Source organism: Psittacula echo (genome assembly GCF_963264785.1).
Source record: "Psittacula echo genome assembly, chromosome: 2".
In the NCBI taxonomy this organism is placed as follows: domain Eukaryota; kingdom Metazoa; phylum Chordata; class Aves; order Psittaciformes; family Psittacidae; genus Psittacula; species Psittacula echo.
This window is the reverse complement of record NC_137737.1, coordinates 137,258,415-137,286,102: the sequence shown is the minus strand read 5'-3', so window position 1 is coordinate 137,286,102 and position 27,688 is coordinate 137,258,415. Positions and strand designations below refer to the sequence as shown.

Here is a 27,688-nt window from a genome sequence, read left to right as displayed (position 1 = left end):
CATTTTCTTATGAAGACTAAGTGACTAATGGGTATTACTTATCTCTACTTAAGGTATCTACCCCTCTGAACCCCATAAATCCCAAAATCTAATTGGCACAAAAACCTTTTGATAACTTAATACAGGAACTGATGGCTCTTGATTGTTAACCTCGACTTACCATTAAGCTCCTTGCTGGAAAATTATCCACTTTGCTACATGTCATAGTTAATACATTAAAAAATAATAACAAGAAAAAAAAACCACAACCCCCTCCCAAAAAAACTACCCACAAAAAACCCTGCAAGAAAGACCAACTTTGCTGTTGGGTTTCTGACTGCATGATGGGAAATACCAAAGCAATGGGGTATATCACAGTAATATCATGCCGCCTCTCAGACACCAAAGACTACAGCAAGCCTTCACAAATAATGATGCTTACGGAAATAGCAAGCAACTCAGCTTCAGCAAAAAACTGCCTTATCACCAGGCTCAGTAAGGCATCAGAGCCTTCAAAGCAGTTTCTGATATCAGCCTAAAGACACTGGGATTTCTGGTTCTAGTTAAGGCAAAGGCAAATTGAGGGGAATGGGAAGGAACATTGTACCTAATGTGGCACAGCTGAAAAAATGATTTAAAGTAAAGGTGGAAAAAACAACTAAATGACATGACATCTGTCTCTGGGGGCAGGAGGCATGGCCCTCTGCTCTCCAACAGGTTTTTATACAAGTATTTTAAAACCTTAAAAGAAATCAAATGTGTAACAATCAAGCAGAAAGACAATGCAGAACAAAGAACTGTGTTCAAAGACCTCACATCCTTTAAAAGAAACATGTACCCATTCCTTCATTGGTAAAATCTCATCACCAGGTCTAAAGAGCCTTTACATAAAACCAAGCGGACAGAGAGAAGTATGGAAATTTTAAATACTTACTAACTGTTGTATAGAAAAGTTTAGTTGTGAGACTGAGAAAGAAGGGCAGAGTTGCTTTTAGTTAAAGGATTGCATACTCTTCTAGAAAATAACAAAAACATAGTAAACCAAAACAAATCAAATCAGCTATGCCAACTATCAGCTTACTAGCCTTTAAGTCCTCAACTAGGATATTAAAAATGCACTTGCGACACCTGAACACAAAACCAGGGTGTACCTGCTATGACAAAATTACTTTCCTTTCCAGCACACTTCATTAGCTTTTGGTGCCCCATGCTGAAGAAACTAGATTTAAATCAGTGAATGGCAAGTGTCAGCAGGCAATGATCACCACTACACTGGTGGTTCCATCCTGATCATCCTTTTTCTCCAACACGTCCTTTCTTTAATCTTTAAATTTAAAAATCAATCTTCGGTTTGGAAATTCAGAGCCATGTCTGATTTTCTTTGTCACTTCTGGTCACACTGTAGGGTATCTTCAGAAACCATTCTTACTTCTTGCCAATTCCATTCGCTACTTTTGATTTGGAGTGGCGATTCCTCCTTCTAGATGAATGGCTTTCACTATTGACTGAATGTTTTGGTGGACTACTGTCAGCACCTGGGAAAGAGAAACATTATTTTTTTTTACTGTATATTTTATGCTGTGGAGCTGTTGTCCAAAAGACAGTAAGGCTATCTAAAGCTACTGTGTTTACAAGTATGGATTTCAAGCTAATGCAAACTGATTGATACTCACACTCCATCTAGTGGCCTATTTTTTTTATAAAAAGCAATTCTTAAAACTTCTGTAAAATTCTTCCTCCAAAATAAAAGTGGAAGTTTGCTATAGCAGGATATAGTGCTGAAACATCCTCCATGTTAAATGACATCAATAATTAAGCCTTCATATTTTTATTACTGGCAGGTACTACTATCAGAAATTAAAAACTATGGAAGCGAGGTCACAGATTCTTGTAAGATTACATTTCTTGTTTTCAGTCTTTCATATGACAGACCATAGAATGTAGAATGGTCTGGGTTGGAAGGGACCTTTCAAGATCATCTGCTTCCAACCCCCCTGCCATGGACAGGGACTCCTTCCATTAGACCAGATTGCACAAAGTCCCATCCAACCTGGCCTTGTACACTGCCAGGGATGGGGCAGCCACAGCTTCTCTGGGCAACCTGTGCCAATGTCTCACCACCCTCATAGTAAAGAACTTCTTCCTAATGTCTAATCTAAATCTACCCTCTTTCAGTTTAAAACTATTCCCTCTTGCCCTATATTATTACATGCCCTTGTAAAAACTCCCTCTCCAGATTTTTTGTAGGCCCTTTTAGGTATTGGAAAACTGTTATAAGCTCTCCCCTGATCTTTCTCGTCTCCAGGCTGAACAAGCTCAACTCTCCTGATTGACTCAGAGAAAGCAGAGGGAGACAATGGCGACTGAAACAAGAATTCAGGAGGAAAAGATGAAAGAGGCTGAAGTTTGTAATTAATAAGTAACAGAAAATCACAGAAAGATTTACTTGGCCTAAAGTTCTCTGGCATACATAAGCAAGGTGGAAAAAAAAAAAATAAATCAAGTTCAAGCAATTTTCCTCCAAAGTACAAAAATCCAAAAATTTACTACACTGAGAATAAATATCATCATCCAGGAAAAACATGTATGAAATAGAAAGCAGCTCTGCTGTAGGTGCTTTTCAAGCCTATGATAAATAAGAAATTGTTTTTAATGATACAAACACATGAAGCATAAACTCTGAGAAATAACTTCCAGCTGGGAATCCTGATAATTGTTCAATAAGTAAGACCACACTATAGAGTTAATGGAAGAGGCAGGTAACTTATCTTTCCTACATGAGAGGTCAGTTAAGTCGAAGAAGTAGGCTGCTTTTGCTGTTTGTGACCATCAGCACTACATTGATTAGGCAAGTGTCAGTTAAGAACACAAGCTTCAGGGCACATTCTTGACTGTTTCTTAACAAGCATGAACAAAAGCACAATTCATATTCATGTTTCAAATCAAACATACAATGTTCAGAGAAAAAAAACCTGTCCACAACAGTTATGAAATGCATAATAACTTAACAAGAATGGCTTGGAATAACAGCACAAAAATTCAGCTGCTTCATTAAAAAATAAATACATTTCTAAGAGTTAGAAGAGAAAAAGTTGCAAAGCAGAATAGCTCTGCAGATGATAGATCTGTATAGCTCCAGCAGGGATGTTTAAATAGGTCCAGTTGTCTGCAAGGTAAGTTGCTCAAGCCTCATTTCGTAGTGCTGAGTCTTAATGCTACTTTGAGAATATAGGAGCAAAAGTGCCAGTACCTTTACTGAACTTAGAATGAAGCCAGGAAGCATCTGGACTGTATGGGCTGTCTTCACTTTCTGATAAGGTCTGCAAAAACAAGGACACATGTCATCAGGATGCTGATGGCTCCTGTGATTAGCACTTCTCCTGTTTGCAATTAGACTTGTAAACTTAAACAGTGACAGAAGTCCTCATAAAACATTCAGCCAGTATTTAAGACTTTTTTGCTTTCTAGTTAAAAGGTACAACACAGACGATACAATAAGAACTCACCACCTGCCATGTGATTTCTTATGTAACCAAGTATTCTTAATATTCCCCTAGCATTTCACCTGTACCATGGGAATATTAGCTAACCATTCATCCCTGAAAGCTTTGCTAAAATTACAGCCTCAATTTGAGTAACTAAGAGGACAGCATTCTTTAGAAACCACAGTGTAATTTGGGATCTACCCAACACCCTCTGAATTCAGAGTTCTTTCTATTGACTTCAGCTACACTCTAGGCCATCCTGCCCTCACCCTCATTTATACTAGCTCTGGTAAAGAATTCTAATATCTATGAGCTTAGCAGTATTAACTGGCATAAAATAAACCTGGGCTTCTTAATGAAGTACCTTTTCTCGGAGGCCATAGTACTCTGCATACCAAACCATGCCATATAAACACAGGAAAGTTGTAAAGGCCTAAACAAGGAAAGAGAAGAAAAAATAATCTGTAAAACTGTTTTCCAAATTTATTGCTGGTTCAAGGTCTCAGAGTCCCTGGAGATTTTACATTCAGAGACTCATGCTCTTTCTCTCCGCATCTTTTGTCAGCATGAGTAAGACTCACGCTTCAACTGCAAGGTACACATACATTCTGCCACCATAGGGTGTGCAGACCAATTCTCAGCAGAAGCATGAGAATACGTACACATCACCCACGCACATGCATTATGGTTCTTGTCTTCACCCTGTACAGTCATCATACAAAGGCACTTGTATGTATATTATCAGGAAGAACCAGTGTGTGAGAAAAAATAATTCTCCTTCAGGCTGGGCTACATGTTTGGCTTTGTGGTGCTCTGATCTTGGGAAGCAATTCAATACTTTTCTGAAGTTTCAGGAATAAAATTGTCATGCTAAATAAAAGAACAATACAATCTGATTCCCTATCACCTGTTCAAACTGTTCCAAACTAGAAGGGAGTACTTATCTGTCACCCTATTATAAATGCCTTATTTTCCACTGATGATTAAAAATGTCTTTGGCATCAGAGTTAAAAGTCTGGCAAGAGAGACATCCATTTACTGTTATAAAATGGGCATTTCATGCTGCATTTGCAGTAATCACACTAAAGTACAGAAAGTTGCAGGCTGAGCGAGAATTTCAAAACCTGCCTGGACACATTCCTGTGTAACCTCATCTAGGTGGTTCCTGCTCTGGCAGGGGGATCAGATTAGATGATCTTTTGAGGTCCCTTCCAATCTCTAGCATACTGTGATACTGTGTGATTTGCCTGATAAAACAGGGTTCTTTATGTCATTGTAAGACTTCAGTGTGAAACAACATGCATTACTTATTAATGCTATTCATTAACTCCTGTTCCTTTCCAGTGGACGCTATAGCAAGTACCACCAAAGTTAGCTTCATTCAAATTCACATTTTATCTCATAAAGCACCTTAAAACTAGTGTTTGTTTAATCGTTAAGTACTGTTAAAAGTGACTATATTCTGCTATATGAAGAAATAAGAAAAGTTATTCTAGTCCCTTCAAAGTGTGTTCTAAACAATCTAGCATTTGCTTTTCCTAGTACATGCACAGAGCTCTTCACCAGAATGCCCCCCACAATGATCCCCTGCTGCAATGTTCCAGAGAGGAAACTCTTTAGATGCTTTCAATGCTTTTGCCATGCTTTATGTTTCACATGAGAAATCTCACTTACCACACAGAGAAGCCAAAACACAACATACAGTATTTGTGTTTTGGAAAAAAGATCCTGTCCAAACTTTATGCACACAATAGCTTCAAGGAAAGCAATAACCCTGTGGGTAAATGAAAGACAGAGGAGGGGGTAAAGTGATTACAAACACTGAGGATTTAACTCACATGTTCACAACCCAGACCATCAACAATAAACAAGCACTACTCTCTAGCAAGCACTCCAACACCACCATTAACTGAAATTCTTTGGGAAATTTATTTTTCTTTCTATAATTTTCATCAGCATGAACAGCATACAAAAAGCAATCAACTGGCAGTTCACAATTCCATGAGCCTCTGTTTGTCCAGGGAACAAACAGGAGTGCAAGCCAACAGCAGAGATTTCTATTTATACCTACCACTGTGCTTCAGGCCTCAGCAGACAAATTTCTCTTCTATGCTGAACAATCAACAGACTCCCTTTTGGGAGAACTAGAACTGTGCTTTCGGTATTTCACTACTGTATGTAAATTTACTACAATTCTAAATAGGCTACTTTGCTTACTTCAGATGGATTTTAGTGAGAAAATTAACATGAAAAAGCATTTCAAATTCTCTGAGAATCCACACATTTGCTCTGGTTTATGTGTAAACTTGAGATCCACACTATAGTAATCAGAGGTTTTCAGGAAAAATCTGCGAGGAAATATTGCAGTATTTACTTTCCTTTCTGGCATTATAAGAACAAAACCAAGTATTTCTAGCTCTCTCCCTGTTACCAGATGTGTGCACCTTTTCAGGCTCTAAGCTATGGAGGCTTGTCCACCGCTTCATACAATAGGTTATGAATCTATCACCTGCCATGGGAATATACTTAATTTGTATAGGTCCTGGATGAAAAAATTACGAATTTTTAACAAATACAAGTGTAGAAACATGACTGGTGCAGCAAAAGTGTAGAAAATTGACTCTTCTCAAGCTGAAGCAAATCATGAACTATTAATCTTATACAAGTTAAATACCTGTTCAATAATGTCTTCAAGGTAGCACATATGAACACATGCATGAAAACTACTCCTCACACATGTGCAGGCACACTTAACATCAGGTCAAGTCCTCCAGTCACCCAAACACACCACCAGCACTCTCTATGACCAGAGAGCTGTCAAAAATGGCTCTCTTGCTTGGCACCCAGGACCTAGCTCCTTCCACGAAAGAGGAAGGAAGGATGTGTGCATGACTTAACCACTGGTTTTGTAGAGATGGTCCTGGTGAAAATAATAAATGATGGCTTTCTCTGTATCACCTAATGTGACCTACAGCACAATGAGTGGGGCCAAAATTAAGAATCACGGAATTAATGCCTTATTGACCAATACTGCAAGTAGATGAGGTGCATATTAGTAAAAACTTGAGAGCAGTGTTACTCTACTGGGTCACCAATTATTTTTCTTTCTTGGCTTTGTATTATTCTTACTGATCAAGCTGCAGATTAGAAAATAGTTAAACTGAACTCCAGCAGTGGTAACAAAGACCACCACCAGGAAACAAGCATATGACGCTATGATATACTGGAAGGTATAAAACAATAGGCTGCTTTCAACAAGGACTCAAAAAATGATACAACTGTTTGTGCTGCATTTATACATTCTTTCCGTTGTTCTTGTCAACAATGCTTGGGTTAAGCACATTGTACAACAGGACAGCCCTTACAGTTAAAGAAGTGGTAAATCAAAAGATGCTAACAATGAAAGGTATTAGTGTCCTACTGAAGGGTCATGAGAATACTCCATAGAATTAAAGACACTAAGTGTTTATTCAGTCAAAATTGCCTTATAACATCCTAACAGATATTCCTTTTTGAAAGGCTTCACCTTAATGAAAATGGTGCAGTTTCCAGCAGAGCTGTTGCACTGGCCTTGTTCATGCCTTGTATCACTGACTGTCCATCTATTGAGAGTGCTGCTACAGTATACGTCAAGTCACAGAGCACAGTTTCATACTAATGCAAGACACTAATTTTAATTATTCCCATGGTTAGGCTGTTACAAATTCAGTTTGTGCCTTTAGAAATGTCTTAACACAGCTATGAATATTCTATATAATTGCTTTTAATTGCTTCAGAAATTATATTCTGGGTAGTTAAATTTCTGGGAAATCACTACTTTTCCAACAGACAACAGGAACTCCTGGTGTTACTCTGTTTTTTCTGCAGATTAAAGAAATAACCCATATCAAGGATAATACTCCAAGCACATTTCCCACAATTAGGTGGGACTACAGATGAATATTCTGTTGAAGTTCTTGTTATGAGATTACAAAAAAATATTCCAGCATCTATTTAATGTCATATGTGACATTAATGTGTTCAGCAAGAGCTTTGAACCAAGGATAAGGGTTTCTGCAATACTTAATTTTTTAGAGCCAGAAAGTAAACATTCAGCATCATATTTCCCTTTGGTTTCCAAAGGAATATGTTTATACTCTTTCTCTTGGATGAAACAGAAATGCATCTTTCTTAGAATCATAGAATAGTTAGGGTTGGAAAGGACCTTACGATCATCTAGTTCCAACCCCCCTGCCACGGGCAGGGACACCTCACACTAAACCATGACACCCAAGGCCTCATCTAACCTGGCCTTTAACACCACTAAGGATGGAGCATTCACAACCTCCCTCAACAACCCATTCCAGTGCCTCACCACCCTCACAGTAAAGAATTTCTTCCTTATATCCAATCTAAACTTCCCCTGTTTAAGTTTGAACCCGTTACCCCTTGTCCTGTCACTACAGTCCTTAATGAATAGTCCATCCCCAGCATCCTTGTAGGCCCCCTTCAGATACTGGAAGGCTGCTATGAGGTCTCCATGCAGCCTTCTCTTCTCCAGAATTTTTAATGCAGAAAAAATTTCTTAATGCAGAACTTGAAAATTCTTCCCCCAGAATTAAAAGATTGTTTACAATGTGTCTTCTATAGAACTCTAAAATTACCAACTATAGTTGAGAAAATTTCCTTTTTCATATAAACATCTCAATTCCTAAATTGTTTACAGATTTCAGTAACATGCCTATTCAAACATGACTCTCCAAAATATTAATACAGTTGATCTGCAACTACTAAGATTTTTTTGCACAAACAGAGCAAAGTGATTTGATTGTAATTGTAAATTAAGTTGTAATATTAACTGTGCAATTAGTTACCTTCAGTATTAAAAGCACAATCCATACCAAACCCAGAAAGAGAGGTTATTCTGCCATAACCACTTAAAAAGTCCTTTTTAAGGAACGTGCATTTTACAGACTCTCTTTAGGAATCAATTTAATGCATGTTTTGAGGAGGGAGATCCTCCTTAAGTAAGGAGTTTTAGGTTTACAGAAACTACTATCAACTCCTACTCAGCACCAGTAAAACTAGACAGCAACAGAGTTAACCACCTTTTGTATGTAAATGGATGTTACAGTCCTGAGTTTAATACAGTTAGGAAGGTGGTAAGTCAGTGAAAGAGGTTGAATATTTAAGCCCAGTCAAACCCAAGAAGACATCTGTCACCTTGGTCAGGGTACATTAAAGCAAGAGTAGAAACCCCTTCAATTACACTGCAGTATGCTCTGCTCTCATCTCAACTGAATGTTAAGAAATGGATATTCTTTATCATGGTGTAATGCATGTGGAAAAAAGCCTTCCAGCCCAGCACTATTCCTAAAAACTTTGTAACATTCCAAAGACTAAAGGTAAGATAAAGGTAAGATAAGTTTGCCCAGAGCACTGTCTCTAAACTAGATCTAAGTATTTAATGGCTCATTGAAATGCTATTCCAATCTAAACCAGGAATAGATTCTTCTATTAAACATGAAAATGGTTCAGACAATTCTGGAAATAAAACATACACTAATCTTGACAAAGAGAATGAAATGGCTGGTTTTATTTAGAATAACTGCCATCAGAAATTAGCTTCTTGAATAGTTTCTTAAAATACATATTTCTTTTTCTTTTAAGATGTGATTTAGCATCTTGTATTTTTTCTCTTTTGTATGCTTCCAAGCCCTAAATCAAAAGGGACACTACTACACTGCTTTGTTTACAAGAAGCTTTTACAATGCTGCAATAGCATACGCTTCAGGTTTCCAGAACAGTAAGTTTTAGTCAAGCCATCTGGAGAAGGAAGTTCTCACCAGAAGCAATCATGCAAACTCTTCATTTAAAGGTCTCCTCCAAGAGATATGTTTAAAGACATTGTAGGTAACCATTGTTCATAGTATTATTCCTTTCCCTCTTTGAAAGTAGAATAGAAATAGATGATAACTATGGTTTGTTTCACTGTCTCCTGTTGTGATTCCACTAACAGTGGCAATGCCCACCCTGATAGCCAGGTAAACACTGCTCTGATGACAGGCAAGTGGTAGAAGCAAAAGCTTTATCCTTCTCACCTGACTGAGAATATGGGCAGCAAAGCCAATGCTACTTTGAAAGAGCCTAGCTTTATCCAGCAGTTTCTAGTTCTTCCTTCTGTTCTTCTCCTTACTCATTCCATCATTTCCCATGTTATACCTCCAAATCCAGAATTTTCCTTCCCTCTGAACTTGCAAAAAAAAAAAAAAAAAAAAATCTCTATACTGTTCATTTATACTAAAACCAACACAAGACAAGGACTGGCTTCATGCAAAGCCTGTTCCTGGGCTGGACTCACACTGAACATTTGTCCAAGTGCTTTAAGAACGCAGCAAGAACACTTACCCGAACACCCAGCACTGAGTTCCCACCCTCTTGCACTGTGTATCTGTGAGGTATGCATAGTATTGCCTGAGAAGAGAAACGAGAAAGTTCTTCAGTGAAGATGAAAGTCCCCAGAGGATTTACATTTGGAAAATAGGTTTATGTTACAAATGTATCTATACTGAAAATGAAGCACTGATGGTTAAAATCACACGCAATCGTGCTGGATGTTTACCAGATGGCTTCAACTGTAGTAGAACCTATTATTGCATAGATCAAATACCTCAAAACAACACAGAAAATCCTGAGAGCAAGGACTGGGAAAGCACCCAAACTAGTAGGCTAACAAAGCTATATATTTGTCTCCTGCCTCTCCACTGAATCTCCAATTCTTCTGGGCAAAGTGTAACACCTTTGGAAGAATTAAAAGAATTCCCCGCTTCTTCCACAGTCTTTAACTTACTAACAATTGCATTTTCTTGAGAGTTGCAAGTTTGAATCTTGAAAGAAACTGAATATAGCTATTCCATGTCCTGGGGGAGTGCTCTAACCACTGGCATGTTTTCCTCTCAATAACAGAAAAGAATTTCTCACTAATTTGAAATCAGTCTGCAGACCATTCTGCTCTGTTCTTTATGCTCCTGATTTTTAGGATCTTAGAGGGGGGAATTCCAAAGAAGCAAAATCAGAGTTGTTCTTCTCAGTCTCTGATTTCCAATGACAGAGAAGAAAGACAAGTATTATTAATCCAACAACAAAGGGATTGTTTAAGAATAAAGACTTCAACAGTATGGCAAGTGCCATTAAATACTTAAAAGCTCATCTATATAGGTGCTTTAAGGATGTTTAAAGTGATTTAATTAACAGTGTGAAATCACTGCACATAACTTTATTAAGCCTTTTTTATTTTAACAGCTGTATTTTGGGAATAAATCAATGCATGGTTGCCATTTAACTGTCCAAAGTAACATCACTTTACTCATGAATGGTAAATTCCCTGCCTCTAACTTCAGCACTGTGTGCATTCTATCTACCTCCAGCTATGTCACAGGACAAAAAAAGACAACTCTGCTAACAATGTGAAATACTGCGCATGACTAAAAGCAGGGTAATGTTTTTATAAAACTATTAACACCGCATATATACTTTTCTGTTACTCGGAATATGGTAACGCTCCATCTTTTCACATAACATACCAATATTTCCAGTAGACAAACAGAATAAGGAACTCAGAAGAACCAACAACTCCTATTTTTCCTCATCTACATATTTGTGAGCACCTGATTCACCAGCTTGGATATTTTCACATGCAGACCTCAAGAATAACATATGCAGCTAACTCACAAAACAGGGAGATGCTATACAAACAGAAGATGGAACACGATGGTTCTGCATCCCTATGGAAACACATGTTTATACACATTATACCTTATTAATTTACTTGTCAGCAAATACACTTTATTCAAAAGCAATGACTGTTTTGCTTTTTTGTGGTAGCAAAAACATAGATTTCTTGAAATGTGCTTTACTTATCCACAAACTATATGCAATTCTTGGGTGCCTAGAAGTCATGCTACTTTAAACTGAAGAACAAACAACACGTAACAAAATTACCTTACAGTGGGTGCTGTAATGATTCCTATGAAGAGAATTCTTCCCCAGCTTAAAGGGTGGCTTGCTTGGAACACAAAGATATGTTTCAGAAAGAATGTGTTCAACTCAGTCAGCTAGGGAAAAAAAAAGTTAGCCAATAGCATTCAAGTTATGTGATTTTAATATGGAAACTAAAACACAGAAGGAAAACTATTTATGCTCTACTATAGCCCTGCTGATTAGATCAAGGATTCTTGCTCTAGGACAAGCAAGGAATAAACCAGTAAAACAATGAATCTTCCCCTAGACACCTCTGCGAAAGTATTCACTCTCCTTCCAGAAACTCATTAAGGGACCAGACACTAATACACACTGCAGAGGTCTTCTGCTAACTTCCATATCTTAAATCAGGGTAAATAACTGAGGCAAATCTGGTAGAGAAGAGAGCATTAAATGAAAAAAAGAAAGAAAACAACAAAAAAAAAAACCCCAACAATTAAAAAAAAAAACAAAAGCAAAAACCCAAACCAAAACAAATACCACCACCACAAAAAAAAAAAAAGTGTATCAAACACTTCCAATTCTCCTTTTAAAAACTAAATTCAGCAAACTAAAAAGACATTTTAGTGAAGACTGCTAGCATTTGCATGACCAAAACAGTTGAGACACATTATAGTCTGACTAGATCAAGGCCAGAATTCTAAGTATCAGTGATCCATCCAACAGTCAGTAGGAAAGAAAAACAACCACCAATCAAAAAAAAAAACCCCAAAACACAAACACACCAGAACAAAAAAAAAAAAAAACCAAAAAAACAAACCACCCCACACAACGAAACCAAACAAAAAATTAGCCCACCCTAAACCCCCACTGTATAGCAGTTCTTAAAACTGCATCAAAGAGCAATCTGATGACTAGTACAGCAATTTGTAACATTTGGGTTTCCCCCCCCCCCGATTCTGTAATTACACTTCTGAACTATCGTGTAACTCCTGTGAAAAATGCCCTGACCAATTCTGTATTATCAATTCATTTATCTGTGTATTTCAATGACAGACATACATTGCATTAGAGTATCTTCTGGCCAAACACAGCCAGTAAGTAACTGAGCTGATAGCAGCTTTTATTTCACAGAATTTCTTACCTGCCAAATGATCATGAAAAGGTAGATTCCAGCCACTCTTTGAAATGAAGACTTAGGGTCAAACCAGCGGACATAGGTCCAGCTGGCTGGTGTGAACTGTAATACAGCTCTTTTGATTTTCCCTGTGGTCGTGTGAATGTCCCTGAAAAAAGAAAATGGCTGGAGTAAATACAAGGAATATGCAAGTGGAAATTAAAAAAAAAAAAAAAAGCAATAACCATGCTACTGGTGTTTCAGAACAATCACACTGTTCTGCCAGACAGCAGAGAAACTCACAGACACCACAGTGTACCAGGCAAGGGTGAATTAAGAAATATAATCTACTAGGCATTTCAGTAAGGATACATTCCACCCTGAAGTCCACCCTCCTCTATCCTCAGTCAGTAACTAACTACAAAACATACCTATCATTCTCCCCATGAAGGGAAGAAACAAGGATAGCAATTCTGCAACTCCTTTGGAAAAATTAAAGGGTACTTCTTCCTAATCTATGCTGTCATTGCTCGTATACCAAAGGCTCCTTGTTCTAGAGCTCACCAACATCAACCCTTCAAGAATCTGTCAGATTCATTACTCATTAATTGTAGGAGGGGCTAGCTCCGCAAGTCTGAAAACAGTGCACTTCCAGCACACACAACCCCTGATGTTCTGACATTAGAGGCATGCAAATCTTCTGAAGAGATCTGATAGCACTGTTAAAAGCTAGAAGGCTTTTAAATTCCCTTTTGAAAAGGGATGTGAATGGAAGTTCATCTGGCAGAAGTGTTACTAGTTTTTGGTTTTGATAACATTAATTCAGATGAGCAACAGCATCCATATGATGGGGAATCTAAGAAAAACTCAAGTTTCTTTTCTGAAGGAAGACTAGCAGGGCTGCAAAAGTCAGTTTTCACCCTGTTATTTCCCTGTCTCTTCTGGACAAAAAAAAAAAAAAAAAAAAAAAAAAGGATACTCAGATTTGGTATTTCTGATACTTGTGTTCCTTCAGGCCAGTAGGATCTTAGATAATGGGGAACCTTCTAATCCTTAAGATCCGTGGTTATTCAGTGAAAAAAAGAAAAAGAAAAAAACCCAAAAGGGCACAAGCAAAAGCTTCTTATTCTATGCAGCTCCTGTTCTATTAAAGATCAAAAAATATACACATGCATGTAAAAGAATGGTAGGAAAAATTATTTCTCAAAGACAGTAAAGACTAGTCCTGCCATAGATATTCTGCTGCTTTAATTTTTCAGTGAACTCTCTAAAAACAGAGGGACCAACAACTCTGATGAAAATGCAGGAAAATTTAATTGAGACTAAAGGCTGAATGGTTCTCAGAGCAATTAACAAATTTGTGAGTAAGAAAAGCAAGCAGTACAGAAGTTCATGTAGGATACAAATTTGGAAGCCAAGATTTGAGCTCCTTTTCCATGTCCCAAAGCAATATCCTTTGGCTTTGTACTTGATCTGTTTCATCCATACCATTGGCAACATGCAGATAACTATCCATGCCACCAACTGGCAGGGAAGGCAGGAGAGGGACAAAAAACTATGGATGAAACTGGACAGCTAGGAACCATACTTAGTAGGCCACAAGCTGTGGTCCTTTTATACAACAAATGCTGCTTTATTTTGCAATTACTACATTTGTTTCAGAGGGTCAGCAATGGAGTAAGGCCATTCACAGCAAAGGTACAATCAGCCTGATTATCCTTCTGCAATAACAGCTAGTGCTGACAAGATAGCCACACTAATGCCTCATCAAGGTGAGCCCAAATCTAGTTTAAAAATATCATATAATGCGAAAATAATTACAATTTTTGTCCACTGCCTTCTTCAAAGTTTTACTGGTACAAAATGAGCTAAAAACGCAAATAGTTTTATTACTTCATATTTTCATTTGGCATTAATACTTGTAACTTAGATTGCAATGGAAAATTATAGATACATAACCATAATTACAAATATATGCTGCACAGTAGCATTACTATGAGATGGATTTTTTAAATTTAAAATAAATCTACAGCACTGCCAGCCCATGTGGATGGCATGCCCCCTCTACACCACAGAGCACTTTAGATATGCAAAGAAGGAGGCCTATTTCCCAAGGAAATTAATTTACTATTATAACATTAAACATGTTTATTTTAATTTAGACCTACTTGAAGCTTGCCCAGTGATAGGTCCTCATCTCCAAGAAACGACAAACTACCATGCCCAACCAGATGCCACCCCCGTTACAAAGCAGGATGTCCAAAATGACTTGATCCCACCAGCATTCAGCAAAATTAGGCAGAAGGTGCATGAAGAAGAGCTACAGAATACAGCAAAGAGATTCTGGGTGAGGAACAGTACAGAATTCATACAAATTCACTTTTTAAGTATACATTAAAAAAATCAGCTTTTCAGTACATGTCATACTTCAAGGACATGAGCCACAATCACTGAAATTTGATGGGCATCCTTCCATTAACTTCAGAAGGCCTTGGATCGAACTACAAAAGACACTGGAGGTTTCCTTCTCACTGTTCCCTCTTGGGGCTATGGGTACATAAGGATATCAGACAGCACTTGGCCTCTCAAAAGATGATACACAGAACATTCATAGACATGCATGAAACAAGCAAAACTACTGCATTCTCTGGGGAAGGAAGGTGTTTTGTGCTAAATTGAAGAGCATCTTCGGTCTATTCTTGCTAAATAGTTTTAAGGATGTTTTCTAAACCAGCAACGAGATGCAATAAGTAAAATGAATGCATTTGTAACAACTGTCAGTATTAAGCATAGTGGAGTTCAGGGCTAAAGACTTATTTCAAAACTCTTTCATTTACTATTTTTAGGAAATTAATTGACTGTAAAAAGATTGAGACATCACAAATATTTCAGACACTACAAGCTTTGCTGCTATACTTGATTCAGAATGGCTCAAGTTTAAGGAGATATTCCTGCTTGGTCTATGCTAAGCACTAATGATGAAGGTACTTAGATGATGAAGATACTGGAAAATAAGCCAGAAATGAACCAACATCAGATTGAAAAGCTGACACCAACTGGACATTCAGTTTCTTACATATTTCCCCTGGAAAGTTCACAAATCATTTACCTCTGAAGAAATCTGTTTCTTTCTGAATACCATTATGAGTCATTAGTAAGGCAATTAAATGTATTTATAGATACATTTGATAACTTTACACTTTTACAGCATGAAGAAGTGGCCAGAGGTAAGGCAAGATGTAAACATGATCTACTGAGAGCTAGGAATGGATTCAGCACCTCTCATTCTCCTTGAAGAGAAAATAATATTCTCTATTCTACACGGAAAAATCACAACAACTGAAAAATAGACTAAAAAGATTAGCTGAGGACTGGATATCAAGACAGCCATGTGTTAAGCAGTCCCCTTGGAATCCTCAAGGAGATGCTTAACAAAACATGGAGCAAAATAATGAATACTCTTACTTCCAGAAAAACAGTACCATTTTTGTCAATTAATGTACATACACTGTGTCTGTGGAACATTACTGGTATGACTTTGTTATAAAGTATCTTTCATTAACAGATGTATAAATAAGATATTAAAAAAAAAAAAACAAACCAACCAAACAACCCAGATCCAGTAAAAGGAGCAAGGTTTTCTGTAAACAGCAATGAATACTGGACCATTTATAATAAATTACAGTGACTGATACAGGCCATGACAGTTCCTGTGAAAACTCTTCCAAAACTTTATCAAAGCAACTCAGTTTTCTTTGACAAAGCAATGGAAATTTCAACCTGCAGAAAAGAAAATCTGATTTTGTCTTCATGCCCCACGCTATAACAAAGTTGCTGATTATCTTGCTACAGTTTCCCTTTCATATTTTAAACTAATTTAATCTGAAAGGGGCAGGAGGCTACGAATCTCAATCTGCAATAATCCAGCCAAACCCAGCAAAAATTACAGATCACAAGGCAGCAAAAACAAGCAGAGGTGTTAGCCAGACCATCTCTAAGGTGCTGTTTTCTCAGAATGAGACACCAAGGTCTGCCTGTATCCCAAATCCAATCTGATAGCATGGAGCATGAGCCAAGTGTCCCATTTCAGAACAGGGAGCCAGCTGAAATCCATTAATGTTAACAGGAGATGCATAGCTAAATCCCTGTGTAACTGCCCTGATAACTTCTGTAGGTTTCCAATGACTCTCCTGAATTAACTAATTCATTAAAAATCCATCTGAGTGCTGATAACCTCTCTACATGTTGAACCTTACCCAACACACTGTCTGTTCCAATAATCTGCTTTTCAACAACAGGGAATACTAGATACTCCATGCGGTGTCAAATTGAAGATGATGGTTGTGTGATGATCAACTGAACGATAAGAGTGCATGTGAAACAAATCCAAATTTATTCTTTTCCAGAGGGAAAAAATGAATACAATAACCAGCAAAGTTGTTTTTTGTGGATGGGAACTTGTGAAATTTGAATCTGAAGCAGTTTCAAAATAGCTCAAAAACCAGCATAACCTTCAATGTCACAGAATAAAAATGTGTTTTGAAAAGGAACTCATGGCACCATTATTTTCACACTCAGAAGATTTTGTACAACTAAATCCTTATCTGTGCTTCTGACTGATAAATGCCTTGTCAGATGAGCCAAGCATTCTCAAGACAGCAGGCTCTATAGAAAACTATGATTTTAAAGATTAAATTCAGGAGTTTACACCTACACTTATTAAGTGTGACAGGTTAGACCATGCTGTCCCAAAAGCAGAGTCTAAATCGGATTTTTAATTTTTTTCCTCTGAATTGCCCAATCAAAAAATTCAATGAAATTAAATTCTTTTATAGAAATGCATCCTCAGGTCTTACATGACACATATTCTACTAATCAAGCTCTAGGTTACATGCAAATGAAAACAATTAGAGTAGCAATTAATCATCTTGAATTCTGAAAACAGGTCTAACAATAGGAACCACCAGTCCAAGCAACAGTTAATTGACTGAAGCAAGTCACGGATTTTGTTGGGTTTTTTTTTAATCCAAAATAGGATTTGAAAGCGCCAACAGTCAAATTACTTACACAGCTGTTTAAGAGAACTGCAGTAAAGCTTGATAGTGGTTCTCCAAACCACGGTACAAGGGACTACAGCATGTGTGAACTAGCTTAGATCTAGGTCTAGTTAAAACCTCACATTTTTATGCCAATGAACACAACTTAACTAGACTTGTGGGGTACAATTTAACAAAAGAAGGGCTATACGTTCAGGCCTTATGACAGAAAACAACACACTGAACGATGTCTTGCCATTCCACGTAGACTTCTGTTCATAGGTCCTCACATCTTCCTTGGTGATCTCTCAACTCCATTGTACTTGACAGTATGCATGTCTATACACAGCTCCTAACATTGTTGCGTTTGGGATAAGGAGATCGTGACAGTAGATCACAGATATTGCAAGGTGAAAAACGAGAACAATTGCTCTGAATCAGGGAATTTAATCATACCATGGGTATTGAATCTGGTGACTTCCAGAACAACAGAAAAATAAATTGTGGGTGACACCAATAGGCTGCCCTAGACTTCCCTCCTATTCAAGTGGTAGTAAATCACCTAAACCCCAGTTTGCTGTTGTCCACTAATGCAACTCCATTAATGGCTCAGCATCTGGTTTATAAGGCTTAAAATGTAAATCTGTGACTGAGAACTAGTGAACTGCCCTTCCAGTAACATTCACACTTTCCCAAGAAAAATTCAAGTCTCACACATTTACTTCCAATTAAGATAAATGTGTGGCCTACCTCAGTGAGCTCCCAGGTGATGCTAATAGTCCAGCACAACCCATAGCTGCGGATCAGCAAAGCCTTCATAGCCCAGCCCCAGAAATGCCCAAAAGCAAATATGTCAAAGTGGCTGAGGATTCTCTCCCAAGTGATAACATGACAGTTCACAGCATACTCCTGTTAATGGAAAAAAAAAATAAATTAAAAAATCATCTCAATCAGCAGGCAGGTTCATAAGCACTAGAATTACGAAAATTCTTTCCATCCAGTGCAACAAGCCTGAAATTATAAGAATATTAAAATAAGCATTATTCTGCTTTCTTGTCCTTCTAAATTTTCTGGAGGAAAGAGTTTAAACTCTCCTCAGAGGGAAAGGAAAACTTTCAGTATTAAGACTCAGTATCACCACAGTTACAGCTCTAATTTAAAGATAGACCTTGGTGCCCGAAGCAACATCCATTTCTAATGTGACAGAGGAGCAGCAGGAGCAATAAAATCAACACTAATAAAACCAGCAAACAATATTCCAGAAAACAGGTATTTGCTTTTCTTTGTGGGTCTTGATTTGAAATAACCACCTTCCCTCATTTTCATGCTGTCTGGTGTTCAGATGTGGCTCACAGGTGGCTAATCCTCACCAGTTTGTAATGTTATGTTACTCATCTCATTGTTCACTTAAGTATACTTTGTGTTCTATTTTCCTCATGAAAGCAATTTTCCAGACCACGTTCTTAGAGAAAGTTCAGTTACATGGCTGAATTACTTAATAAAATAAAAAAATTATAGAGAACTTGCAACTGTTTTGTCACAGATGAGAGGCAGATTCCTTAAGAATATAAATATTTTAGCCATCCATAACAACGGAAATGTTTTCTCTTGCCATGTTGTACAGCAAGTGCTACAAATCACTGCCAAACAACAAAAAAATCTCTATGCCATCAGGAGACTGCATCTGTGAGGTTCTGTCTTGTCACTGGGCACAAACTGAAATATTCCCAACTGGAAATAAACAAAAAAAAGAAATCCCCCCACAACCCCCTCTGTTCTCCAACATTCCTAAAATGTACATTGCCACCTGCAGGTGACAACACAGCACTGTTTACTTAGTGCTGTTAACAGATTCTCTTTCAGACCAGAACTATAGCTAATCGTTAACAAATGAACCACGACCAAGTTGAAAAGGGGATGGCAGAGCTAGACTTAAATCCTGGTCTCCCTAAAGAGAAAAATGCACAATTTCGCACAAATACTACTTTAGTCCCACTGTGCTGGTGCTCTCTGAAGTAAAGCATGGTATTGCCTCTCATACATGCCACTGCTGCTGATCATCCAGAGAAAGCTGCGTCACCTGTCCTGAGAACAGCAAAGCTGCTGCTTTAGTGCATGTACCCCAAAACATCTAAAACTGGCTCATTTCCCAGCATGAGAAGCACAGAATTCACAAAGGAAGGCACAGGCTCCTAGCCATGATATCTAAAACTCTAATGAGTGAGTAACAGCAAGGTTACTATAAAAGTAAACTTTTCTTCACAGCTTTTGCTTTTTTGTTTTTATTTTTACTGGGGCTTTTCCGCTCTCTGTCTCATCTTTCCAGCTGCGGCTCTGCCAGTCAGTGAAAAGCACTGAACTTTCTTCTATACTCAAGCAACCTTGCCAGCCCTGTACAAGAAACCAAGCTGCAGCCTTCATTGTAGTTGCACTTTAAAAATTTGCTCCAACTTTAAGGGACAGTATCAGGATTGCAAAGTAGTACAGAGTAAGTTTCTGCTGACTACAAAAGTACTCTGGTTGTGTGCCAGTAGTAATATTAGTCCTCCCCTGACTTGAATCTATTTATTTCTAACTTAAATGATAAGAGAGCCAGGTGAATCTGACCTACCAAGACTCCTCAGCTCAGCTCCCTTTTGTTGCCCAGCAACATCACCAAGCACCACCCTCATGCTCCATTTCGCAATGTGTCCTCCCACAACCCTAAGAGCAGGCTGCCCACGCCTCACCACCACACATCTCCTGCAGGACAGAAATTCACAGCCCTATTCTGGATGCTGCAGTTGTACAAAATGTACTGCTGAGGTCCAACACTTGAAGCATCCAAAGTTTTCCAGGTAAGGCACCTGTGCGCAGCCCTCACTATCAATCAACTTATATAAGCTTACTGCACTGTAAAGATTTTCACTCCTGCTAAAGAGCAGGAGTTTGCAGCCACTGCTGATTAGGTGCTGTGCAGTAGTTTGCATATGCAGAAAATTGCTATTTGCCAAAGAAAAACAATCAGTGTATTTCCTTACTCTTGAGGCACAATTCTGATAATTGTGCCTCATCTCTTCACACAGTAATCTTCTCCTGGCTTGGTGCTCAACTGCTCACACCCTCTTCTGCCTGTCTCCCCAAATACCTCACATGCTCTTCCCAGGCCTCCTTTTACTGCCTCAAATCCCTGCGCTAGTGTCCTCACCTGAAAAACAATGTTCTCTGTATTAAAAACTCCTTGCAAGCTGCTCAACAGGCAGAAGAACAAGCCTGGCTTTCCATGCCACTCCAGATCATGGTCTGTGGAAGTAGTTTCCCAATGGTAACAGCACCAGTGCTTAGCTAGTGACTGGAAGGAAGGCACAAAAGCCCTGCAGTTGCCGTACCTGGATTTCCACAAACTTGGTAGCATGCCAATCATGTACTAAGCTCAGAGCAATAAGGAAAGATCAAAGTTCTTTAAGTGCAGCACTGACATATCAAAAAACCCCAACTGATCTGGGACACACACACCCCCCATACCAGCCTTACTGAGATACCTTGCTAAGTCTATTTTCAGTATCCAGGCTCATATTTATTGTTTAAAGGAATCCAAAGCACCCTAGTTCAAACATATCTCACACTCCCAACTATACACTCACCTGTATTAGAAAAAAAATACAGAGAAGACCATTTTTCACACCAATAGATTATAATGCAAATAAATGGGCTCATTGACTCTGTCAAGTATAAGAACAAACTTGTACTGCTTATGCCAGCAAATTCTGATTTATACCTTCCCACTCACTCAAAACATGCCTAAAAGAGCCAAAATGTCCAATAAGGTGCCATGGGTACATACCATAATATCTGCTTCCCTTGTGGCATATCGAAGATTAGGATCCAGCCAGTACATCACTGCTTTTACCTGCTCAAAGTTAAGGAAGAGCACGAACACCAGGAATAGAAAATAGAGCACACTGAGACCTGCAAAAAAGACTCAGCTTTAAAACCATGTTCACTCATAGGACTCCATGGGACAGAGTCCGAAAAGCTGCTTTCAAACTGTTGCTCTATATGTGCCCAGTTTGCACAGATGAGTTTTCTACATACGACAGCTAGTTGCAAAAAAGCTTAAGAAACACAAGTCAGATGGTAATCTCTGAACACTCTGCCCCTTCGTATTACCTCCTGTTTCAAGTGACATAATATATGCTTGACTGCATGAACCCAATCCAAACACAGTCTAATTAGTTCAAACACAAGCGCTACAAGGCTGTGATCAGGAAACTATTAAGAGATATGTTAGGACCTCAGGACTGGATTAGCTCTGTCCCTTTAAGTATTCACTAATGCAGGTCTCTAAGCCTATATGCAGAGTTCAACACAAAGATCAATGTAATAATCCCACGTGGCAATTCTGATCTATGCTGGCAATAAAAAGTACTTACAAACTAATGCATGCTTGAGTTACTTTTGCGAGCTAGAAAATATGCTGCTTGAAGCTTTTAAAGGTAAAGATTATTATTATTTGTTTTCACACCATTATAAATTACGAAACCCTACTGCATTTGGGACTACTACCTCTCTCCTCCCAATGTCTCAATATGGATTTTTTTTAAAAACAAAAAAAATCTGAGAAGTTAAAGACTTTGAGGTGTTGATCTGTGGGCAGATGAAGCCACTATTGGGAGCATATCTTTACATTATTCAAGTTCACAGATATCTACGACCACATTTGGAAGAGGCATATAGACACTAATACCATTTTCACAGTCTAGCACTCAAACTTACTTGTATCCTGCAGCAATGTCATGGAAAGTAGAAAGATTAATGTGAATAAACTCAGTATCTGCTACCCAAAATAAACTACAGCAATTCAAAAAATATATTTTCAACTATAACCAGACTCTGCATGTTATTAATCCCCAGTGTATGCTAGAGAACAACTTCCATTCAAGTGCACACACATGAACTGAAACACTGTCCTCTCCAATACACCCTAACCACACATCAGGTAAACAGAGGCCATACTGCTACAAATGGTACAGCCTGCAGGCAAGAGTGCATCCTGAAATGCTGAGGACACACTACTTCTGCCTTTCATCATTTCATGAATAGGTCCAAGACCTCAAGCGTGGCTAAACAAGCCATGCCAGAAGCAGCAGAATTACACAGGGAAAAACATTGCTCTAGATTTTGCAGGCAGCCTTTTCCTGAAAGTATAGAGGTTCAAGCTTTGACAGGATCAACACTGAGAATGACCTTTTACTTTCCATTTGCTGAAACCTGAAATGAGCAGTACGACCTCTGTCTCTCCAAACTTCACATGGAGCAGGATTCTTTAATGGGTACTATCTAATCAGCAGTATCCTCTCAATGTCAACAGATGAGTAATCAGCTACTCTGGGAGGCTACTTATTTTTAGCTATATAAGGTGGCAGGAGAGAGAAACATTTGGTCCCTTTAAAAAGAAAGGGGTCAGCTTTTAAATCCAGTGTGCCTAATTCTCTGCAAATGTGCTTAAAGTCTAGGATATGCTGAGTGAACCTTGAGTTATTTCAAAATAAAATTCCTTATGTTTTTTCCATGTAATTGAGATATTTAAAGAGCATGAGTCCTCTCAGTCAGTTCTGTAATTAACAGAATTATTTTCCAAACTATGAATGCAAATATTTACAAGTATTTCTACTGAAATTTTAAGTTAAGAATATGAATATATAAATTTAAGAATATTAATAAACGTCTGTTAAACTATACAATGACAATTTAATTAACATACAAAGTAATAGCATATTTTGCCAATAATGAAAAGCAGCACCTTGCTAAACTGGATTTAGTTAGAAGTCAGATAGCATACGCGGTAGCTGTTAAAAAAAACCCAAACATTTTTGGGGTGGGAAAAGATGGCAGTAGGAAGGGTGCGGGGGAAGGAGATTAGGAAGCACAAACATAAAACAGGATTAAAACAGAGTATCAGAATCTATGATCCCTTTCTGGTGATTTAGTTTACACCATCCTAACACAGAATAACTACAGCATTACCAAACATAACTAAGAAGAGATTATAAGCAATTGCGCAGAAGTGAAAGTGACATTCACACAAGTTTGATGCACAATTATGTTTCATAACAATTCCATTCATCTGGAAGTTAAAGCAAATGGTGCTGCAGAAGCACTGAAGAAGTCAGGAACACAACCTGAACTTACCAAAAACCATTCTCCATATTGCAGGGTGGGGACGTGTAAAGGGTCCTGTGGACAGTAAACAAAAAGCTTATTAGAAGACAATCAATCTATATTTTAATATATCTCACAAGGATTTGGCATGAGCATGAATCAGTTCTCCACCAACACCCAAAACTGGGACTCTATGTTAAAAAAAAAAGTTAATAGCAGATTACAGAGAGGAAAATGAGACTGCCAATTAGTAGGGTATAGACAAAATTTTCCATTATTTTCATAGTTATTTCCAGAACAGTAGTAGTCTGTTTGCTCAGGAGACACAATATCCCAGATGTACCTGAGGGCTTCTTGATCTGGTTTCTAGACCACACCTCACACATGGCTTGCTTCCAGTGAAGTTATCAATTATAAATTTCTGTGTGTTAGCAAAGAACCACTGTGCTTAGTCTTCAGACAACCATGAAATGTTATGAAATAGGCCTCCTAAAACTTCCAAACTGAGTATATGTAGCTGACAAGAAGATACCTATGTTCTTTACCAGTGTCAATATTATTTACTTTAGAACCAGTCACTAAACTGACTTTGAGATTAAAAACCTCTCAGTTAATGTGAAGAGCACAGAAGGTAAGTCTGGTGAAACTGGAAAGCCTGTAAACATGAATCATACACTTAGGTAGCAAGAAGTAGTTGAACAAATATTTTCAGCACACACTGCAGACTACTCTTTCACCACTGTATGCATAAAACTCATTTTTCTGTGGCATTCAGTTTTCCAGGGATCACTTTGTGAAAAGTACAGACTAATGATTTTTAAAATGAGAAAAACACATTCCAGCTCTGAAGTACAAAGCAGCCCTGAGCACAAGTACTGTTTTTTCTGAGCACTGCTCAGATTACTGCTGACAGTAATAAGTAAAGATTAAAGTAATAATAAAAATAAAAACCCACACAAAACCCCCCGACCAAAACTATGCAGTAAGAGCATTTCCTCCACAGAATTAAGTGCCACACAAGGGTTTTTTTACCTTTTTGCACTTCCTGCTCCTCACACAATTACCAAAACCTTTGCACAACTTAACCTTCTACTGACGAACCATGGTTTTACATTGTAATGCAACTTAAGACCACTTCTAACTATCACTACCCTCTGGTAAAGCGATTTATGTAAGGTGTTATATCTCTGTGAATTTGTAGAATGACACTTTTGTTAAAACACGCTAAGGCAGTCTCCTTTTAAACATTATTTAAGGATCTGCAGCATCATTACTTAGCAATCTGAGCTGCAACTACACACCTGCAAACAGAGGCACCGATTTTGAGAACCTCACTTTCTTGTTAGATACAGACAGGCTATAAATAAAACTGCATTTTAAAGTTATCTCCACTCAGTATGACTGCAACCCATTTTCAGACTGTTCCTTAACATACAGGAATTCAAAAAAGAAAAAATACATTAAAAATTGGCACTTTACAAAAATCAAAATAAATTCAGTGGCAATAAACAGAAATTCACATGCTACAAAAAAGTGAAATATAAACAGTTTAAACCTTACTCACCATTAGGAAAAGCTAGAACACTGATGATTAGAAAGAAGAAAATCACAGAGAGGATACCCCTCCAAATATTATCCTCTGGGACAGAATCATCCCTGAAGAGACAGACAACATCAAAGTGTTAAAGTACACTATAAGGATGAAGTTGAAAGGCTTTATTATTTAAATAAAGACTATATGGAAATTCAGTATAACAAAAAAAAAAAAAAAGCATGCTGATTATATAACAAATCAAGATAGTAACTGCACTGAATGATTTTCACTCTGCACTTCTGGGTACCCCTTTCTCACAAGAGAGTTAAACATATAATCAACACATGCCAGCCGTAAGCATTGTTAGAAGTCAATGCAGAAGCAACGACTAAACACAAGGTGAAAAAAATCTTCCTGCTTCTTTCCACTGAAATGTTGACAGAAGCATCATCCAAAGTACATTTACACAGCAAACATAGACCTAGGCCAAACCACTGGAAGCCTGGATGCAATTCCTAGGTTTCCCTCTCCTATTCTGGTGCTGCTCACAATGCCTTTCACTTCCCTCGGCCTCTTTCCAATGCCAAACGCCTGAGGTGAGTGCAGACAGGGCGGAAACAATAATTACAATCAGCCTTTGGAAATAATAATTGCACGTCTTAGAATTCATGTATAACAGAATAACACAGCACAATTTAAAAAAAACAAAGACAATATCATCTTGATTTTAGACCTATTAAGCCAAAGTTCTGAATAAAATACCAGGTATTATTTGTGCTACTGTCATACTATGGCCAGAAGAAAGACCTAACAATTCAGCTTGAAATGCCAAGGCAAACTTGACTGAGCTCTTCTTTCTTTTCAGGCAGGTAGAATACAGTGAACAGCAGTGAGGTTAACAAAAACAAGCCCACCCAAGGTTTATAACAGGTTCTAGGATACCTTGGCAATACCAATAGAAACAATATTCAGACTATCAAAATGTGTACAGCTAATATTTCCTAATGCATCGCCAACTAGAACTGAAATTAAAGTTTTAAAATTAGGTAATTTTCAGGTACTTAGGATCAGTTTATCTATTTAAATATATTCCTTTATTTATTCCCAAGCCATGATACAAAAAAATTCCCAGCAAACTTCAAAGGGATAAAGTTCCACCTGGCAGATCATCTGTCACATTTCTGGATGGTTCAGTAAAAAAATGTGCAACAGTATAAATGTGCTCCACATTTGATATTTGCTACAGTTACAAAATATTTCTCACTTTGCCAAATTATTTCCCTTTTTCCTCAAAATTGAACCTTAACAGCTCCACAGCAGACTTTCATCATTGTGAGGCATTTAAGCACTGTGTTACAGTTTAACTGTATGGCAGGGAAAAGTACATTAAACATGAATGGTTTCTCTGCAGGCCTTAGGGACTCCCCACAGCATTTTTTCTTTAAACCAGCTCAGTCCAGATTTAACAGTCATTTTCCAGCAGCCATGCTGCACAGGCTGACACTAATCACACCAGATATGAACCCCAAGTTCCAGAGCTTAATTCTGGCTCCCTTGGCAATCTCAAAAGCCTCATATCATCCAGTGTGCTTCCTAGCCAGATCCTCAGGCTCCCAATGGCTTGGATAGCAAAACCACATTCCTGTTTTAACACGCACAAATAACACAGGCACATGCTGTCACAGGTGCCACCAAGAGGAGGAATTTCTTTTTCTTTTTTTTTTTTTTTTTAAGAAAGAATAGATTACTAGAGTCACATCACTGCACAATTCAGCATGAAAGTGACAGAACTGACAGACACTGTGATCCCATCATTTAGATGTCACACCAACTGCACTGAAGGGTCTTTCCATTTTCATATCAGGGTTCTGGGTACTATTCAGCTTCAGGAAAGCTGTCCTAGTCATGTTGGCACCACTTCCGCCCAAAATCAACAAAGATGATGTATGCACTGTTAAACACCTTGCAGATACCTTTCAAAAGAGATAGACATCTAATCTTCCTGCCAAAAGCAGGCAAAATCAGGAGAGACTCACTTCTGTGCACTACCTAATTAAGGTAAGAATTACAGTACTTGCCTGGAAAAACTATTTACTCCTGCTTCCATAAACCCCTGAAATTTCACACAGAAGCTACTGATTTGTCACTTTCTCATTCTTGTTATTGTGCTCCACAAAATATCCCCTCCAGCACCCACCTGCCCTCCTGCTGGTTGCCTCTGAGCTCAGAGAAGGCCACATCCTTCTCTCTAGGGAGAAAGAATACAGGGAAAGCTAGAGCCATCCCATGCCTCTCCTCCAAAACACACCCTGGAAGCAGAGGAACCTGCATCTGGATCACACAGCAGCAGATAACCAAGACATCTGCAGCCATTGTCAGAAGCACTAGAAGGACATGCTTTAAAAACCAGAATACCCTCCACTCCCCACTTCAATGT

General features: G+C 38.1%; 1 protein-coding gene across 1 annotated transcript in view; it reads right to left on the bottom strand.

The window, feature by feature from the left end:
• Positions 1-1,404: 1,404 nt before the first annotated feature.
• PTDSS1 (phosphatidylserine synthase 1) overlaps positions 1,405-27,688 on the bottom strand; it is a gene marked incomplete at both ends in the record, with an annotated part of 28,825 nt that continues 2,541 nt past the window's right edge. The window contains 12 exons of the mRNA XM_080610646.1: positions 1,405-1,514; positions 3,230-3,299; positions 3,829-3,897; positions 5,139-5,238; positions 9,852-9,917; positions 11,445-11,557; positions 12,568-12,709; positions 14,709-14,860; positions 18,327-18,485; positions 21,400-21,524; positions 23,748-23,792; positions 25,282-25,373. Coding sequence (XP_080466772.1) covers positions 1,405-1,514; positions 3,230-3,299; positions 3,829-3,897; positions 5,139-5,238; positions 9,852-9,917; positions 11,445-11,557; positions 12,568-12,709; positions 14,709-14,860; positions 18,327-18,485; positions 21,400-21,524; positions 23,748-23,792; positions 25,282-25,373 — 1,243 coding nt within the window. The remainder of the gene's footprint in view (positions 1,515-3,229; positions 3,300-3,828; positions 3,898-5,138; positions 5,239-9,851; positions 9,918-11,444; positions 11,558-12,567; positions 12,710-14,708; positions 14,861-18,326; positions 18,486-21,399; positions 21,525-23,747; positions 23,793-25,281; positions 25,374-27,688) is intronic.